Source organism: Pezoporus flaviventris, unplaced genomic scaffold, assembly GCF_033815535.1.
Source record: "Pezoporus flaviventris isolate CSIRO_AGI_PZ_B2104156 unplaced genomic scaffold, CSIRO_AGI_Pfla_v1 ptg000040l, whole genome shotgun sequence".
Taxonomy (NCBI): Eukaryota; Metazoa; Chordata; class Aves; order Psittaciformes; family Psittacidae; genus Pezoporus; species Pezoporus flaviventris.
In genome coordinates, this window is record NW_026892588.1 from 9122581 (window position 1) to 9140696 (window position 18116).

Below are 18116 nucleotides of genomic sequence, written 5' to 3' on the forward strand. Positions count from 1 at the left end.
TCTTCTTGACCAGCTCTGCCGCTGTCTTGTCTCTGTCCCCATCACGGTGACCTGGGCTCTGTGACAGCAGTGGAACATCACCGCTCACACCCCTACTCCCTTGTCCCTGGATGTGTGCATGGGGGCTCATGTGAGCTATAGCTCCCTTCTCCTCTGGAAATAAGCCACTTGTTCTGTTCTCACCCACCACATCTTCTTGGATGGTCCAGCACCTTGTCGGGAGTACATGCTCTCATAAAAGCTGCCTGGCATGTCCCATGGAGCTGGACACAACTGTTTTACGGACAGAAGACTTGTGCAACTACTTGGTGTGTGCCCTGGCACGGCACCTGGAGGTCCTGTAGGAGAGGAGCCAAGGGCACTGTGGCCATGCAGGGCTGCTGGTAGTCCTGCCCTTTCTTTCCTAGCTATCAATATTTACTGGTTTGTTCCCACAGATCTCTGGAAAATACATGGGAAGCAGGGTGAATGTTATCAGCTGCTCTATTTGCAAGCGTGTCTTCAGAAGGAATGATTAACACACGTCTTTCTGCCTTCCCTTCCTGAAGCCCTTCAAGAATATCACAGCTCCCAAGGTTGCCCAGAGTTGTTGGTAATCCTGTTAACCTTTGAGTTAATTAAGCAAACAGGAATCCTTCATTAGGAGGACCAGCACTAATTGCATATCCCAGAGGGTGAGTTTTGCATGGGCCGCTGGCTGTCAGAGCAGAAACCAGTGCTGACTTCAGCAAGGGGGCTGGGGAGTTAATGGTGATTTGCTTGAGAGAGGAGGTCAAGAAAACCTGCTTCTTCATCAGTGCTGGACCGGTTGGTGTTTGCTGGAGGGGGGATGTGCATGGAGAAGATGCAGGGCAGTGGCACTGTCCTGCAGAGATGCTGTGCAAGGCAGAAAGGGTCGAGCTGCTGGTACTTGGCTTTCGAGCTGACCTTAGTTTCCAACCTAAAAATGCGATTCTTTAAGAGCATGACATGGTAAGCAGCTCTGGACAAGGGGCTACAGTGTGCAGCTGTGCTTAGTGCTCCATGCCGGGAAGAGCTCCTTAAAATGGACAGAGAGCTCTTTGTTTGCTGTGTGTGGTTTAGAAATTAAGCAATACTTAGGAGCAAATATTGGTTCAAACAAGATCAGCTCCCACTCTCCAGTGGCCAGGTCAGCTCATCTCAGGTAGAAAACAGTGTATTGCAACACAGTCAAAACCTGACACCAAGTATTTCTCCTAACCAGCAGGGAAACTGGTTTATGGCATTCCTTGAAAAAATAAACTAACCTCAATGACTGGAGTTTGAGCACAGCCTCAAAATTGACCTGTAGGTACAATCAGGGGCTGAAAACCTGTTTCTGGAAGGACTGGAACAGCTCTCCAGGGATCTCTCAGGCCCTGGGAGCCATGGGGAATGCAGAGCTGGTCCCAGTTCCTCTGTCAGCCATGAACATGGTTGCAGAGCTGGACTCCCATGGAGCATCTTACAGCTGCTCCAAGCCCCGTGCCAACCCAGGCTCCAGAGGACAATGACCCCTCTTCCAGGAGAGAGCCGGCACTGGGCTGGGAATTCCCTTAGATCCTTACACTTGCCAGGTAAGACAACCCTGCAGAAGCCCCCTGACTTCTCCCTATCCCTCTGAGGTACCTGAACATTGAATCACAGAATGGTTTGGGTTGGAGAGGACCTTTAAAGCTCATCCAGTTCCAACCCCCTGCCTGGAAGGCAGGGGCACCTTACACTAGATCAGATTTGTTCCAACCCCCATCCAACCTGGCCTTGAACACTGCCAGGGATGGAGTAGCCACAGCTTCTCTGGACAACCTCTGGCAGCGCCTCAGCACCCTCACAGGGAAGAATTTCTTCCTTATATCCAGCCTAAGCTTACCCTCTTTAATTTTAAAACTGTTGCCCCTTATCCTGTCACTACAAGCCTTGGTAAAAGGTCTCCATCTTTTCTATAAGCCCCTTTTATATACTGAAAGGCCACAGAATGGTTTCCCTGGAGCCTTCTCTTCTCCTGGCTGAATGACCCCAGCTCTCTCAGCCTCTCTCCATAGCAGAGGTGTTGAGCCCTCTGACTGTCTTTGTGATTTTCCTCTGGACTGGCTGTAACAGGTCTGTGCCTTTCTTCTCCTGGGGGCCTCAGAGCTGGATGCAGGACTGCAGGTGGGGTCTCACCAGGACAGAGTAGAGGGGCAGAACCACTTAATCACCTCGCGTGACCTGCTGGCCATGCTGCTTTGGATGCAGCCCAGGATACACTTGGCTCTCTGGACCACACAATTGTACAGTGCCAGCTTATGTCCAATTTGTCATCCACCAGTGTCCCCAGATCCTTCTCTGCTGGGCTGCTCTTCATCCATTCACCACCCAGCAGTGTTCTCTCCCACCTCTTGAAATGGGCATGACTGACAGTTCAGTGCTAGTCTCAGCCCTGTGTCCCACCCTGGTCTATTGATGGAGGAGCAGGGAAGATGATCTAGGAAAATAGGTTCCCATCAGCTTGCTCTTCTTGCCTTCACCTGCTGCAATGTGACCTGTAGGGCCAGGACAGGACAAGAAGTTGATCCCAGCTCTTGTGGCTGCCCATGCTTATGTCCTTGTGGGCAGGCTCCAGCCTTCTCCAAGCCACAGACTTAGAAATTCCCATTTCTAGAGGAAAACAAGTCAACTTTATAGACAAGCCCAAAGTCCCAGGGGGTGTATATTGTCCTCTGCCCTCAGCTTATCCCTCCTCAAGGTTCAATTGATTTTTTTTTTCCTTTTCTTTCACTTTCAGTACTTTTTATCCTTAATATCTCAAGGTGAGCTGGGTCTCATCACATGTCTGCCAGCCTGGTGACACCTGGGAACATCAGTGTTATCTCCAAAGGCCTCCATTGCTGGATAGGAGCACCTCTACAGAAGTAACTGCTCCAAAGAGTCAGGTGAGATGCTTGTGTTGGTGTGGTGCCTTGACTGAAGCTTTCTCTCTCCTCAGTTAATGTTTTCCTCACATGCAGACACAACCAGAGCTTGGGTCCAGCCTCCTTTCAGCTGCGTTGGCTCCAGGATGAGCTCTGCATGGGGAGCAGCTAGCTCCATGATAAAGCCAAGCCTTCTCCCAGACGAATTGTTGTGCCACCTCTCACTTTATCCCAGCCCAATTACAACAAATGTCCTTTCCTTAGGACACAACCAAAACTCCAGTCCAGCCTTGTCTCAACCACAAACCACAGTGTGCACATAAAGGGTTGTAGTAATAAGGGAGATGTAGAAACAAGCAGTATTATTTTACCTTCAATTTTACTTAGGATTGGGCTGAGCCCTGTTATTTCCTGGGGGTTTGGATGTGTTTATCACCACCACCAATGACCCATGGCTGGCCAGAGGGTGTGCTAATTTGTATTTCTCCATCATCTGTGTCATTTTTAGCAGCATCCTCTTTCTGAAAACAGAACAGCCAGGATCCAAAGTGTTGCAATACAACAAACTTGTGATGTGTAATAATAGTTCAGCTTGTTTCATGAAGATGTGCTGTAGAAGTCTTGATGCTTTCTGGATAACAAGGGCAAAATCTGAGAGGCACTGGCTTAGTTCTGTCCTTTCTGGTAAAGCTGCTCCTGCTTTCAAGAGCCAGAGCATTGATGTCTTATTTTTGAAAGACAACAAGAATGTCTGTCATTAGTAAGAATTGGCCCTTTCTGTTCAATCTCAGTTTAACCAGATACATGCATTCGATCATGGAAGGAGCTCTCTTTTTCACAAAACCATGCACCCAGGTAGTGAGGTATGGTTCTAGCTAGAACTTGTAGAAGCATGTGTGTATTTAGTGAGAGAGAGGACCTGCTGTGTGAATAGAAGTGCATTTTCTAACACAATGCAGGCTGCTTCCAGCCAACCTTAGCCAAGAGCCTGGTATGGGCATGGAGAGCCTGGTATGCTGCATGGAGAATAGAAGTGCATTTTCATGTGTGTATTTAGTGAGAGAGAGGACCTGCTGTGTGAATAGAAGTGCATTTTCTAACACAATGCAGGCTGCTTCCAGCCAACCTTAGCCAAGAGCCTGGTATGCTGCATGGAGAGTGCGGGCTATGGGAGAGGATAGACCTGTGCAGGAGATCCAGAAGATCACAAAAGGAGGCTGGTGCTCTTGAAAGCCAACCTGGGAGCTGGACTTCACTGCTGGGCTTCCTACAGCACCCTTGTAGCTTGTGCTGGGTGGATCAGCCCCCAGTGCTGTCTAGGGATGCTGTTAGAATTTGTGGGTTAACTGATGTGGTGCAGGGACTCTTATTTAGTGTGCATGTGCCAAAGTCAACCAGAAGCACAGCCTGCAGCAAAGGTCAGGACAGCCTTTTCGAGACAGATTCGAGCCTGGGACAGCATCACAAAGGCAGACCTTTGTAAACCAAGCCATGCCCCACTGGTCCTGGCTGTAGGGAGATAAATCATGAATGGTACAATCAGGTGGAGAGGTTTTGCAGAGGAAGGGAGAGGAAGGTGACTGCTAATCTCAGCACTTCTTCCCAGGTTCATCCCAAGAATTTAACAAAGGTGCAGTGCGATGTCTCCTGCTGGCGGCAGGGCGTTTATCGAGCTCACTGCTCACTGCCATTGACCCTCCTTGCCTGTGCAATGGGCTTGTCAGATCATGTGGAAGGATCATTTACTGCCTTTCAACCCCATTGCCAATGCACTCAGTGTGCTGCAAGGCAAAGGGCGACAGGCACAACAGCAGCAGTTACTGGCAAGCATGAAAAACTCAGGGCTGGATCCAGCAGGGACTTTGAGGGATCTGGCTGTGCAAGGCAGGGGGTGGCCAGCACAAAAAGAGCCTCCCCTGCAGCGTTTCAGCCTGCAGAGGAATTCAGATGTCACAACTTGGGAATTTTCCATCTGAAGCCCCTTGGAAAATGAAAAGCACCTTGCCCTGCTCTGACTCCTGCCTGCAGAAGGGTTCAGTGCCAAATTGAAAGGCTTCCTAAAAATGGGCTGATCCAGGGAGGGGGGCGATTTAGGAGCTATTGAGAAACAACGAAGAACAAACAGTGTTAGGTCATTGCTTCTGCAAACATAGCCAGGGCTGTTCTTCTATAAAAGGGGGAGAAAGCAGCTTCAGAGCCATCACAGACTTGGAGGGGACAGTCTGTGACCAAGGATACTGCATCCCCTCCACGGCATCTGACTCCCTGCCCAAATATGAAACTCATACTCTCCACTGTGCTGTCCTTCGGGATAGTGGGTAAGTGCCTGCTGAAAGCAGTTTTGGGGGAAAGGAAGAGTCAAAACCTCCTGGGACCCCAGGCTCTCCCCTTGGTGAGGCTGTTTTAGAGCTGCAGCATGTGCCTTGACCCAGGCAGCAGTTAAGTATAAGCCAGGATGTAAAGCGATGCTTGCTTCAGCAGCTGTGGATCTCTGCCAACAAGGATGGTATTTTGGGCATTAATGACAGCCAGCTTTTTCCATAGAGGTCTGCAGCTCCCCACAGCAAGCTACTGAGCACCCAGCTGGCAAGCAGAAGGGATGCTTGGAATCTATGACCAGGGAGGAGACTGCTCTGGAGAGGCTCCACACTTCTGCTGTTGTGGGGCAAAGTGAAAAGTCATCCTTCAGCCACTGCTGTGTTGGAAGAGGAGTAGGAAGAGAAACTCTGTCAGCCAGCAAGGGGGAGAAACCAGAGGGAGACCTGCCTGCCAAGCCTGCATGTGTGTTGGGTTAAACCTGAGGGCAGTGATAATAAAATAGAGCTTATACAACAGACTCCGCATGCTCCCCACTCTGCTCCTGCGTTGCTCTGTCCTGCTGCTGCGGCTGCACTTTGCTCGGACTCCCCTCTATCTTATGCCTAAATCGTGCTGCTGCAGAGCTGGCTCTGCTTGAAGCCATTCTTTTGCTTCTCTCTGCTCACAGCTTCGGCAGGCAATGGGCAGGTAGACATGGCAAGGAGATTGCTGCCATCTACACCTGATCTGGGGACCACTGCCTAGAAAGAGGGGTTCCCTTCTTGCTGTAGGCATCCCCCACAAAGTGTGGTGGTGATAAATGTCCTCTGGTGGGAAGTGCTCCCTGTGCCGCTGGCATCAGGAAGTCCTCAAGCACCTTTGCTGAGTACTAGCACGCAATGTCTTATTAATGGTGAAGAATCCCTCCTCCTCCCCTGCATAGAGGGAGCACAGAGGCTGCCCAAAAGCTCTGTGGCACAGGTTAGTATGGAGGTGTTTGAATTAAATGTGCCATCAAGGGTTTGGAGAGGGTGAGCTGTGCAGACACCTGTTGGTGTGCACAATCCTGCCAGAAAAGGACAGAGTTAGCACAAGCTGGCTGGATATTTTAACTGCAACTGAAGGGGGTGTGAGACCTCCACCTGAGGTCTTTGCTATGCTTCAGTTTCCTAGAGCAGCCAGTCAGCTGCATTTACTGACTGGGGGGGTTCTTAGAAGAGAAGACTGTAGTGGTGGTATGGCATCTCTGTTATTAAGTGTAGTGGAGGAGGTGAGGTATAAAGAGACAGTTAAATAGATCATCTAGCTGCCAAGGTCACTTAGTGATGTACTGAGTTGTGATGTACTAAGTTGGTGATGTACTGAATATAGTCTGGCCAGGTCAGAGTTGCTCTCCATTTGGGGTTATTTGTAAAGACACTGCTTCAGTGCACAACTTTTTTCCCCCTGTTTTTGCAAAGTCTTGAGTTTGATTGCTATTGAAGTGTGTGGATTTGTTCTCCTATTCCTGTGGATGTTGCTCTGAGACCAAGCTGCTTGAATCATTATTCTGTGCAGGACATACGTTACCCAGAGACAGGAATGCTTCTCCCAGGTGTACTTGAAGGTGCACACATCAGGCAGGAAAAAATGACCCAGGAGACATGCAAGGGAGATCTTGCATCCGGCCACCACTCAAGGATATGACTGCAGGGAACCAGAGATCTTGTATTCACAGAGATACGGTTTCTGTCCAATTGTTGTCATTCTACCTCTCTGAGACTATTAGTTTCTGGTTCTTTCTACAGCCCTGTGTTTTGCTGCTCCCCCCAAGGCCAGCATCAGATGGTGCACAATATCCTCAGCAGAAGAGAACAAATGCAATAGCCTAAGGGACCACATGCAACAAGAGAACACTGCATTGAGTTGCCTGCAGAAAGCAACGTACCTTGACTGCATAAAAGCCATTTCGGTGAGTGGGCAGCATCTGTGCTGGGCACTGTGAGGATGTTCCAGCAGCCTGTTACACCTGGAGAAGGCTGAAGTTTCCTTTGGGTCATCGGTTGTTACTTGTGATCCCCCTGTAGAGGACGCACCCACAAGGATGCAAGGGAGACACTGGGCAAGTGTTTTTCCCTCATGTGTCCCCGCTCTTTGTTTATTGACTGAAATGTTCTTCTTGTTTAGAATAATGAAGCAGATGCCATCAGCTTGGATGGCGGTCAAGTTTTTGAGGCAGGCCTTGCCCCCTACAAGCTGAAGCCCATTGTTGCTGAGGTCTACGCACAAAATGGAGGTACATTTTCATGCAGTACTTTTAAGCCAAGTGGTGGTAACAAACTGATAGTTCAAGGGCCGTCCTTTCCATGCAGAGCTCCCATGTTATTTGTGTTGGGTGCCCAAGATATTGCCCCTGGCTCCCAGATCCCAGAGGGAAAAGGGTGGTGGGTGCCCCATTTTTGATGTTAGCTGTAATGAAAGTCACTGAAGCCGATTTTGACCTCTGCACTGGAGCTCAGCCTGTTTCCACACAATAATCAGGATCAAAGCAATGTGGAAGAGTCATTCCCAATATGGTAGCTAAGAAATTACTGATATTAAATCAAGAGATGTTGTCTCTACTGCCCCTAAAACACAGTAATTTTATTTATATGTAGCATGTAATGGACTATGTATAATTTTGAAGACTAAACGGGTGATTTTGGTTTTACAAGGCTTACAGGTATGCTTCAGTGGGCAACAGCATTGGAGAAAAGACTTGCCAAAAAAGATTTGCCAAAAAGACTTGTTGAAGTATCTTTGCAAAACAATGGGCATGTCTAATGTCTGCCCAGTGGTAAAGCATTTTGTGTGTGATTGATAGTATTTCCAGGTCGCTTATCATTGCAAGTTGTGAGGTTCAGTGTTGGTTTGATATCAGCAGTGTAGTTCACCCCCAAGAAAATGGGAAGACGATGTTGCTGATTATTTGGAAGTACAGCACTTTATTCTCTGAACCTGGAGGTCTGGCAGGATTTGAAATGTTCCTGAATCCCACTATTTCCTTGCTTTCCTGATTTTTTTCCTACACTGCAGGCTCCACAACCAGCTACTACGCTGTGGCAGTCGTGAAGAAAGGAACAGGCTTCACAATAAATGACTTGCAGGGCAAGACCTCATGCCACACAGGCTTGGGCAGGTCTGCTGGCTGGAACATCCCCATTGGGACACTCCTCCGCCGGGGAGACATCAAGTGGGAAGGCAAAGACTCAGGCTCCATCGAGCAAGGTGAGGTGGGAAACAGTGAGAGAGATGGGCTGGAGTGAAGCTGGTGGTACAGTGAAAGTGATGATGCCTGACCTTCAAGAGAGCTCCAGAGATGGCTCACGGAGGAGTAGTCATTGGCATTCTTTGCGCATCCCCTCCCTTCCAGGTCCTTGTACAAGTGGATCTTAGACTAACCATTGCTTCTTTCTCATCCATAGCGGTGGCCAATTTTTTCTCTGCCAGCTGCGTGCCTGGTGCCACCACTGAACAAAAACTGTGCCGTCAGTGCAAGGGGGACTCCAAAACCAAATGCTCCCGCACAGCACCTTATTCTGGATATTCGGGAGCTTTTCAGTGAGTGAAAGTTATTTTTCCTTTGGGGAAATATTCTAGCCCTGTTTTTGTTATTCATACCAGCTTTTGTTATACTAGGGAGGGCTGTGTTGTAACCAGGGATCCTGAGGAAACGGAATTTATAGCACAACTGGGAGTGCTAGTAATTAAAGGTCCAATTAGTAATAACTGTCAGGCAGCTAGTGGGAGATGACAGAGGCAGCTGCCTTGCATGGTTTTGCACAGACGTAAGAATACACAAGAATACACAAGCATTAGCATGGTGCTAAGTCTAACTGGGCTTCTTGAGCATTGTTACTTTGCCATTACATTTTCTTCCCTGCCAGCATAGGATTTTGGGAGGAAAACCACTGCTCTGTGTTTGCAGTTTGTGCTGCGGTAATTTGCAGAAACAGTACATAGGGAGTTACAATGTCTGGTTTTTAACATCTCTTCTGTTATTCCCACCTGCAGCTGTCTAAAAGATGGAAAAGGAGATGTGGCTTTTGTGAAACACACAACTGTTCAAGGTAGGCCTACAAGATCACTTGTTTCTCTTTTTTCTAGTAGAACCTCTCGCTGCTGCTCTATCCTGCAATTAGTCTACACAGTGCAGGCATTGATTCTTCTCCAGGTTTGCCATAAACCTCTTCTCTAATTGTTAGAAACCTGTTTTGCACACTGCCGACTGACTCATCCTTGTTAGTGAGAAATATGATGATGGTGGGGTCCACTTTTTCTTCTTTGGGTTCCTTCTTTGAAGAAGGAAAATCTGTTTAAGTTCAGTGATATTATCATTGGTACCACATCTCAGGGCCAGGGGTACTGTTATCACAGCAAACACAGGAAAAGAGGTGTAAGGCAATTACACTCACCCATGACTCAGGGAGGTAATAAGGAGGGAATTCAGCCCACAGCAAGAGTTCACTCACTTCTTGGAGCTGGAAGATGGCCTGGCATGCCCAGGACCTGGAATGAGCTCAGTGAACCACCAAGATGGTCATGGGGCAGGCACACCTGTCCTGTGAGGAGATGCCCAGTGTAGTGGGCTTGATCAGCCTGGGGAAGAGATGGTTTTGAGGGGGCCTCAGAGCAGCCTGCCTGTCCTTATAAGTCTGTACTTATAAGGAGGCTAGCAAGAAGGTGGAGCCAAGATCTTTATGGAGGGAACAATGGAAAGATGAGAGACAATCATAAATGGAAACAAGGGAGGTTTGGACCAGATAGAAGGGGAAATGTTTTCCCCTTGAGGACAATCAAATAGTGGGACAGGTTACCCAGGACAGCTATGCATTCTCCGTTCTTGAAGGTTTTCAAGATCTATCTAAAGCAACCTGGTAGCATTACAAAGCTGCCCAGGCTGGCTTTTCTGTTTTCATGATGATACAACTCACAATTCCTCTCTTCCTCAAGAAAATGCCCCAGATGAGAAGGATGAGTATGAGCTTCTGTGTCTGGATGGCAGCCGTCAGCCTGTGGACAACTACAAAGCCTGTCACTGGGCCAAGGTTCCTGCTCATGCTGTTGTGGCTCGAGATGATAGCAAGGTTGATGACATCTGGAACTTCCTCTCAAAAGCGCAGGTATTGTCAAGCTGTCCTTCCCCTAGAAACCCTGCTTCTGTCCTCTGACTTTGCTTGCTCTCTCCAGCTTTCCAAGAGCTTTGGTACAGTCATTTGCAGATTATTTTCCCTCAATACAGGAAAGATTTGGTGTGGGCACAAGCAGCTCCTTCCAGCTCTTTGGGCCACCTAGCAAGAAGGACCCAGCCCTCAAAGACTTGCTTTTCAAAGACTCTGCTGTCCAGCTGAAGCGTATCCCAGCACTGATGGATTCCCAGCTCTACCTGGGCTTTGAGTACTACACTGCCATCCAGAGCATTCAGAAAGGTAGGCAGGATGTGGAACACTAATGTGCGTCAGTGCGAGCTGTGTTGAAGAGATGGCATCAGCAAATACAACTAGGCAAAAGGAACACAGTTATTTCAAAGACAGATAGTATCCTCTGCAGAAGATTTTCTGTGAAAGGTATTATCATTAAAATCACACCATCTTCACAAACTTCACTTACATTAACAAATGGAATTTGTTGATTCCAAAATCAAAGTAACATCATCATCGCATCAACAAAAGTGGAGAATTTACACACACTCCACCCCTTGTCCCTTCAGTCTGATTACAAAAATAGCCCATTCAGCTGGTGATAGAGATTTGGCATAGTCGAAACTGCAGCTTAGAAAAGCTGTTTCTGGGATGGAAGAGGAAGAAACATCCCAGGTTGTTTGGGACTGGACTGGCCAGGTCCAGTATTGGCCACTTGAGGGAAACAGTGAGCTTTATTTCCATCTAGACCCATCAAGCTTTAATTGACGTTCTACCTGGACTTCTGGAAGTCAAACATCCCACAAATGACCTCCAAAACCCACTTAAAATGTAGAGTTGCTCAGAGATCTCTGTGCCAGGCTCAGCCTTCGTGGCTTTTATGGAAGAGGGTGCATGGATTTGTAGTACCAAAACAGACTATTCAGATGCCACTCCACATAAACAGAACTAGGTTGTACTTTTCCAACTCGGTCTGGTCTTAGTCTCACGGTTGTCTGGGCTGTGAGGTTTGGAAAATGTGCAATATCTCGTAGGCAGCAATACCAAGTACTATTAACGCATGGTGGTTTAGTGGTTGTGATGTTTCAGCTGACATGAATCTGCATGAACGGTTTGTGTTATGCAGAAGTTCTCCTTTCTGATCTGCATATGGGTTTTTGAGCATCCTTCAGCTCAAGAATCATCCCTTCTATTCACACTGGCCCAGGGCTTATTAAGCAAGAACCTCTTGCAGTGAGCAGCAGCAACAGGTTGGTGCGTACAGACAGTTTCATGGCTGAGTAAAAGAAATAGAAAGTAGCCTGCTTGTAGCCTTATTGTTCACCAGGGCTCTAGGCTTATCCTTGGTTTTCCTCTGCTGGTTTTACAGATCAGCTGAACCCCAACCGCAGAGAAAACAAGACACGGTGGTGTGCAGTAGGCAAGAATGAGAAGAGCAAGTGTGACCTCTGGAGTGTGGTGAGCAACGGGGATGTGGAGTGCATCGTGGCAGACAACACCAGGGACTGCATCATTAAGATCATGGTATGGCTTTTTAATTCTCCCTGTGAACCCTCCAGATGGAAAGCACCATTGCTTCCTTCAGCCTGGGAATAGATGGCGTGGAGACAGGGCTAGATTTTAAAAGAAGATAGTGGGAGCTTTGTAAGAGAAAACAGTGGGTAGAAACCAGCCTCATCACAGGGAATGGGGCTGACTAGTTTTTCACCAATTAACGTTCTTCAAAAGAAAATAAATTATTGAACGGTGTTCTTTCTTGAGGTTTCCTAAACAAAAACCAAATGTCTGCTGTGAAGCAACTTTTTATTAGGAAAAGGAAGGTAAAATATAAATATTGAAAAATACAGAGAAGAACAGTTGCCTGCTTAGAAGAGGAGTGATTCCATAGCACAGATGAGGATGCTGGTGTCAGCTCAGGGCATTGGGTTGGTACTGTGAAAAGAGCACAAAATGTGAACTTGAAAAGACAGGTGAGGTGAGGAGAACTGTTTGGCAGGGAAGCGTGCTAGGAGAGACACACAGGTAAGCCTGTGAAAGTCTGGGGAAGTGAGCTGCTGCTGCAGGTGGTTACGAGCACAAGGGAGCATCAAAACTCCCTCTGCATCAGTGAGACCTTGCCTGCCCATAAGCTAAGGGATGGCCTCTCATGTCATCATTGCCACAAGCTCTTCTCCTTTACATCGAGTGCTGCTTTTACAGTCTGATTTCTGGGGACATACAGGGTTGTTTGACTGCTGTGCTGTTTTCATTGCAGAAAGGTGAAGCAGATGCTATCAGCTTAGACGGAGGTTTTGTCTACACTGCTGGTGTGTGTGGCTTGGTGCCAGTGATGGGAGAAGTCTATGAGGGTAAGCACAGCCCGGGCTGCCCCTCTGGGTCGTGGTGATGGGTAATGGGCTGGTGCAAAAGCACTGCTTTTGTTCTGTTTTTTTGTTTGCTGTATCTTTTATCTACTATCTTCTTTTTCCCTCCATCAGATAACGGTCAGTGCAACAAAGCAGAAGGAGAACCAGGTAATTACTGCCAACAGAGGGACTGAAAACAGTCCTGATGGATATGAGTAGAAAAGTATATATGCAGTCATGAGGGGGTTGGAACTTGATGATCTTAAAGTCCTTTCCAACCCTAACTATTCTATGATTCTATCATTCTATGAGTAGAGAATAAATGTCCAGTCTCCACACAAAGAGCCACTGTTTACATATAGGTCCCCTCTCCCAAGTGGAGCCAGTGATTTTCTAAGGGAGCATAGTGGGATCCTCAGTTCAGTCCTTAATTCTCCTTTATTTTATCTTCTGAAAGCATCCTACTTTGCTGTGGCTGTTGTGAAGAAATCTGATGGTGATATCACATGGAACAATCTGCAGGGTAAGAAGTCGTGCCACACTGCTGTCGGGAGAACTGCTGGCTGGAACATCCCCATGGGCTTGATTCACAACAGGACAGGAAGCTGCAATTTTGGTGAGTTGAGTTTTGCATCCATTTCTTCAAGCTGGGGATCTGCTTGCAAAAATGTTTTGACATCCTTCAGCTGAACTTCAGTTTCTTATGCCTCCAAGATCCCCACCTAGAGGTGGGAAATGGAGAAGACTTTGTTGTTTAAGGTTTCACTGAGCAAAGGTTTAGGCTGCTGGTAACTGCTTCGGAGTAAGATTTCACATCTATCCCCTTCCCTTTGCGGCAGCACAAAAGGTACTCCCAAAAAGGGAATAGGGCTGCCCCAAGTAGGGGGGTTCTGGTCCTTGTGCACGGTGTGGAGTGGGGGTGAATGGTGCACCTTCAAGCTCAGAAGGGAGGGGAAGGGCTGAGAATAGAGGACAGAGGCTGATCTTTGTTTGAGAAACATAAAGGGACTGCTCTGACTGCCTGAGAATAAGGGAGTAAAAGTCTGTATTTGCTCTGGAACTTCAGAAGTTGCTCACAGGATCAACTTCTACATCCATCTTTCAGTCAGCGAGATTTACAGGGAGTCCAAAAAAATGATATGGAAATACCATCTACCAAGGCAAATCAATCATACCATTATTAAAAGGAAATTTCTAACTGCAAGAAGATTGTGAGTTTTAGGCTCGGCCCCTCCATCTTCCTGCCTGGCTTTCCCACTGTCCCTTCTTCTCCCAGAGATCTGACAAACGCTGCAAAAGGAACCTCTGATAACCCATAAAGGCTGTGGAGGCTTGGGCTGGCTCTGGATGAGCTGAGAATGGTTTGCAGCAAAAATATTCTTCTTCTGCCAAGATAGTGGCTGTTGCAATGGAGCTTTAGCCCCCATTTCATTGTCAATAATAATGACACAGGTTTCATAGTGAAAACTGTGTGTGTGTGATTTGCTGACCACTGAATTGCGCTCCTTCTCACAGCCTGTTTACAGCTCCCAGTGACTCATAATACAAATTCAGCACAAGAACATATTACTAAAAGAAAAACCAGCTTTTCAGTGCAAAGAAAAGTCAATTTTTTACCTATTTCTGCTTTCAGATGAATACTTTAGTGAGGGCTGTGCTCCTGGGTCTCCTCCTAACTCCCGCCTCTGCCGACTCTGCAAGGGCTCAGGTGGGGTTCCACCAGAGAAGTGCGTCGCCAGCACCCATGAGAAATACTATGGCTATACTGGAGCTTTCCGGTAGGTGATGGAAACATTCAGGTTGCTCCCAAGTACCATAGGGCTAATGACAGAAGTTATGGGTAGATCACATATAGAGTACAGCCTTACACTGAAGCTAATTTGCTGACCTCCTTTTTTCCTCCATTACACTGCTGAAGGTACAATGTCTGTAATATTATACATATGCTGTATATGCTATATGCTTTTTATGCTATATATATGCATATGCTATATATATGTTTTTTTCTTTATGCAGCTTCATGCAAATTTATATAAAAAGTTCCCATTCTCTAAAATGAACATCCTGGTGTCTCCACACAAACCTGGAGAGGCACAAGCATTTTGGCCAGACCTCCTACAATGGCAGCATTGCTTCACTTTTAATGCAAATAAGGAGTGTAAAAGATGGGGACACACAAACAGTGCTGCCTGTAGACCCTCTCTGTTTACAACACTGCTTGGCTTAGTTAAAACGAGCCGTCCTCTAAGAAGTGCAGAGACCAGAGGTCAGCCCCAGTACCATCTCCTACATAGCTGCTCAGTATCAGGTCAAGTCTAAGTAATTCACGTGGGGCATGAATTTAAAAAGAGAATTAATCTTTCATTTATGTCTGATAGCAAAGAGACCCTGGCTTCAGGATTTGCAGTCCTTTGGGGGCAAGTTAGTGTTTTTACAAAGCAATTAATGCATTCAGGCAGAATTGCAGAAAGCAAAGCAAATTCTGGACCTGACCAAACTGCCTCTGTCTGACAATAAAACAAATTGGCTACTTATCATGTGAGGAGGACACATGTTTTTTTTCCAGAATGTGTTCAAAGACTCTGTTTTCCACAGCCTGAACATATTCATGGCATGGCTCCTTAGAGACCTGTCTTTGGAGAGTAATTTTACAAAATAAGACATAAGCCAGAATAAAATCTGTCAGGAAAGGGCCAGGATTCAAGCACCCACATCACTTGCTTTTCTTTGTACTTCCCAGGTGTCTGGTCGAGGAGGGGAATGTGGCCTTTATTAAGCATTCAATTGTCGAGGAAAACACTGACGGTATGTGGTTATTCTGTTGAACGGGTCTTGGCAGGGCTGCCTTCCCCTCCTTGCGTTCTTTTTATTCCCAGTGCAGAACGTAGTAGGAAGCCTTACCTGCTTGTCTTGTCAACCTCACCCTTCCCGCAGAAGAGGCAGAATTCAGGTGTTAGCAGGAGCTGTTTGCCTGTGGTGGCTTCTCCCAGGCATTTCTGCAAGGACACTTTCCTGCTAGCTACCATTTAACCTATGTTATTCAGGTGGTCCTGAATCATAACTCCAGGTCCCTGCCTTGCTACCTTTGAGCAGCGCTCCAGCAGGAGCAGATGCCTTGCTTTTAGGTATTGTGAGGCTGATGTTCTTCTGCTACATGAGATCTTTGAATCTCCAAACCAATTCCCTTTAAAGGCAAAAATAAAGAAGACTGGGCCAAAAATCTGAAGATGGACCAATTTGAGTTGCTGTGCACTGACGGGCGACGGGCAAATATCATGGATTACAGGGACTGCAACCTGGCCAAGGTTCCTACCCACGGTGTGGTCACGCGTCCTGAGAAAGCTCAGAGAGTCCGTGAGCTGCTGGAGAGACAAGAGGTCAGTAGCACTGGCAGTGGTGGAAACGTTCTGGGGTTGTTTTTATGCAGCATATTTGTGCTTTTAGAGAAACAATGCCCTGAGGTTCCCCGAGTCAGTGCAAGGCAAAGATTTTAACTTACTGATACAAGGTGACAGCCTCGCCTCCCAGCCTCCCCATTCCTTCATCCCTTTCAAACCACTCTGTCTCCTCTGCCACCTAAGTAAATATGCATTTAGGTAACAGCTGTATCGTGGTGGTTGCTGTGGCATGCTATACTTGTGTGACATGAGGTTATCAAATCCTTCTCAGGATATGCTCTTGCACGTGTGTTTCACAAACTCCTCTGAGGTCTCTAAACCAGCTGGGTCAGTCAGAGCCCTGAGGAAGACAGAAGCCTTCCTGGACACACAGAGCCTTACAGCTACTGCTGTAAACGTAACCAGGATGAACCAGCTCTGATTTTACACTGAAAACCTCAGCATTTCCCCCACCATCAGGGTCTGCTCAGAGGCACTTGAGAAGTCAGCTCCTTTTGCTTCCAACTTACGGCTAAGGCACAGAACTCACCAGCAGCATCTGCTGATGAGTTCCAAATGTAGTGACCTGTTAAAATGGAAAATATTAGTTTTGACAGTTGTGCCACAACTGTGCCTACCACTGAGATCCCTCATCTAACCACATGGACATTCAAACCTAAACCCCTGGAGCTTGGCTGGGGGCCCCCCAGGATGATAGTGGAGAACTAGGACTAACAGATAGGCTTGTATGAGCTGCATCTTGACAGCTTTCTATGCTTTATATACACTTACTTCCTTGTGCCTTTATTTCAGAAACTGTTTGGAACAAAAGGAATCGAGAAAGAAAGGTTCAGTATGTTTCAGTCTCAAACCAAGGACCTTCTGTTTAAAGACTTGACCAAGTGTCTGGTCAAACTCCGTGACGGCACAACGTACAAGGACTTCCTTGGAGATCAGTACTATGCTTCGGTTTCTAGCCTCAATACCTGCAATCCATCAGGTAACTGTAACAGCCTCAGGAAGAGCTGCAGTTCTCAGCCTCGCAGGCATGAACAGTTTATTCTGTAGGTGTCCATTTAATTCTTTTAAAGCAAAATGAGGATAACTCATGAAGATGCCAGTATACTTTATTCAAAGTTTCTTGAATGATCTGTAAACAGTCTTAGAGTCTGCTGCTCTGGCATCAACAGGGATCACATATTTCTACTCACCTTTAGAAAACAGACATTTTGAGAGATGACAGAAAGAACCCACCCTGTCCCATCAGTGTGTGTTCAGTACGATCTGTGGTTAATACACATGGGGCGGTTTTGTGGCGTACTGGATGTGGCAATGATGATGTTGGCATGGCTGGGTGTGGGCTGTTGGGATGAGGGTGTTTAAAGGCAGGATCTGAACTTCTCCCTGTCCTTTCCATTTTCAGATCTCCTCCAGGTGTGTACCTTCCTTGAGGACAAGTAGTGAGATGGGAAGGACCCTTGCTGGAGGGGGAGGAAACCAAGCAATGACTCCTCTTGTGCCCTCAGCACCAAACACTGACCTGCAGAGGGCTCCTTCCCTTCTCTGCTTTTTCTGCCCATCCTCATCACTCTAAAAGTGGCTGTTGGAGATTTTACCCTTCTCTCCTGCCACCACAGCAAAAAATAAACTCTCAAATCTAACCAAGATTCCTGAGATTCTTCAATACTTAAGCCCATTCCTTTCCCCAGTACCTCTTGCCGTAGGACAGTACCAGATGCCAACATGGCTATTGCCACTTAAGGCTATTGCTGCCCTAAAGCCTAATTAACAGCTGTTTTGTACTCTCAGTGCTTTTGCTTCACCCAGGTTATCCCATTATCTCCCCAGCAGAGGATAGTTGTCCCATGTAGTTGGGACACTGGAAGAGGGAGAATGTTTATGTCAGGGAAGCTGAAGGGTGAAAAAGTTAAAGAGCACCAAACCAAAGACAGTGGTTGTAACATAGAAGGTGTGAACAGAAATCGCTGCCTTGTGTCTCATCTAGCCAGATCCCAGTCATTTGCACCAGGCAATGACTGATGCTTA

The 18116-nt window shown here is 47.1% G+C and overlaps 1 protein-coding gene across 1 annotated transcript; it reads left to right on the forward strand.

Moving 5' to 3' along the window:
- The first annotated feature begins 5054 nt into the window (after positions 1-5054).
- Positions 5055-17731, forward strand: TF (transferrin). Its single transcript, XM_061465200.1, has 17 exons — positions 5055-5209; positions 6977-7140; positions 7356-7464; positions 8244-8435; positions 8633-8768; positions 9222-9277; positions 10161-10330; positions 10450-10636; positions 11718-11872; positions 12603-12696; positions 12826-12861; positions 13151-13309; positions 14327-14471; positions 15434-15498; positions 15886-16070; positions 16884-17070; positions 17494-17731. Exons 1-17 carry the CDS (start codon positions 5167-5169, stop codon positions 17529-17531), a joined length of 2121 nt encoding a protein of 706 aa, XP_061321184.1. The 5' UTR covers positions 5055-5166; the 3' UTR covers positions 17532-17731.
- Positions 17732-18116: the final 385 nt, after the last annotated feature.

Coding starts and splice junctions, on each gene's coding strand:
- TF (XM_061465200.1), top strand. CDS start 5,167: ATGAAACTCATACTCTCCACTGTGCTGTCCTTCGGGATAGTGG. Junction 10,637..11,717: donor CATCCAGAGCATTCAGAAAG/GTAGGCAGGATG, acceptor CTGGTTTTACAG/ATCAGCTGAACCCCAACCGC. Junction 16,071..16,883: donor AGCTGCTGGAGAGACAAGAG/GTCAGTAGCACT, acceptor CCTTTATTTCAG/AAACTGTTTGGAACAAAAGG.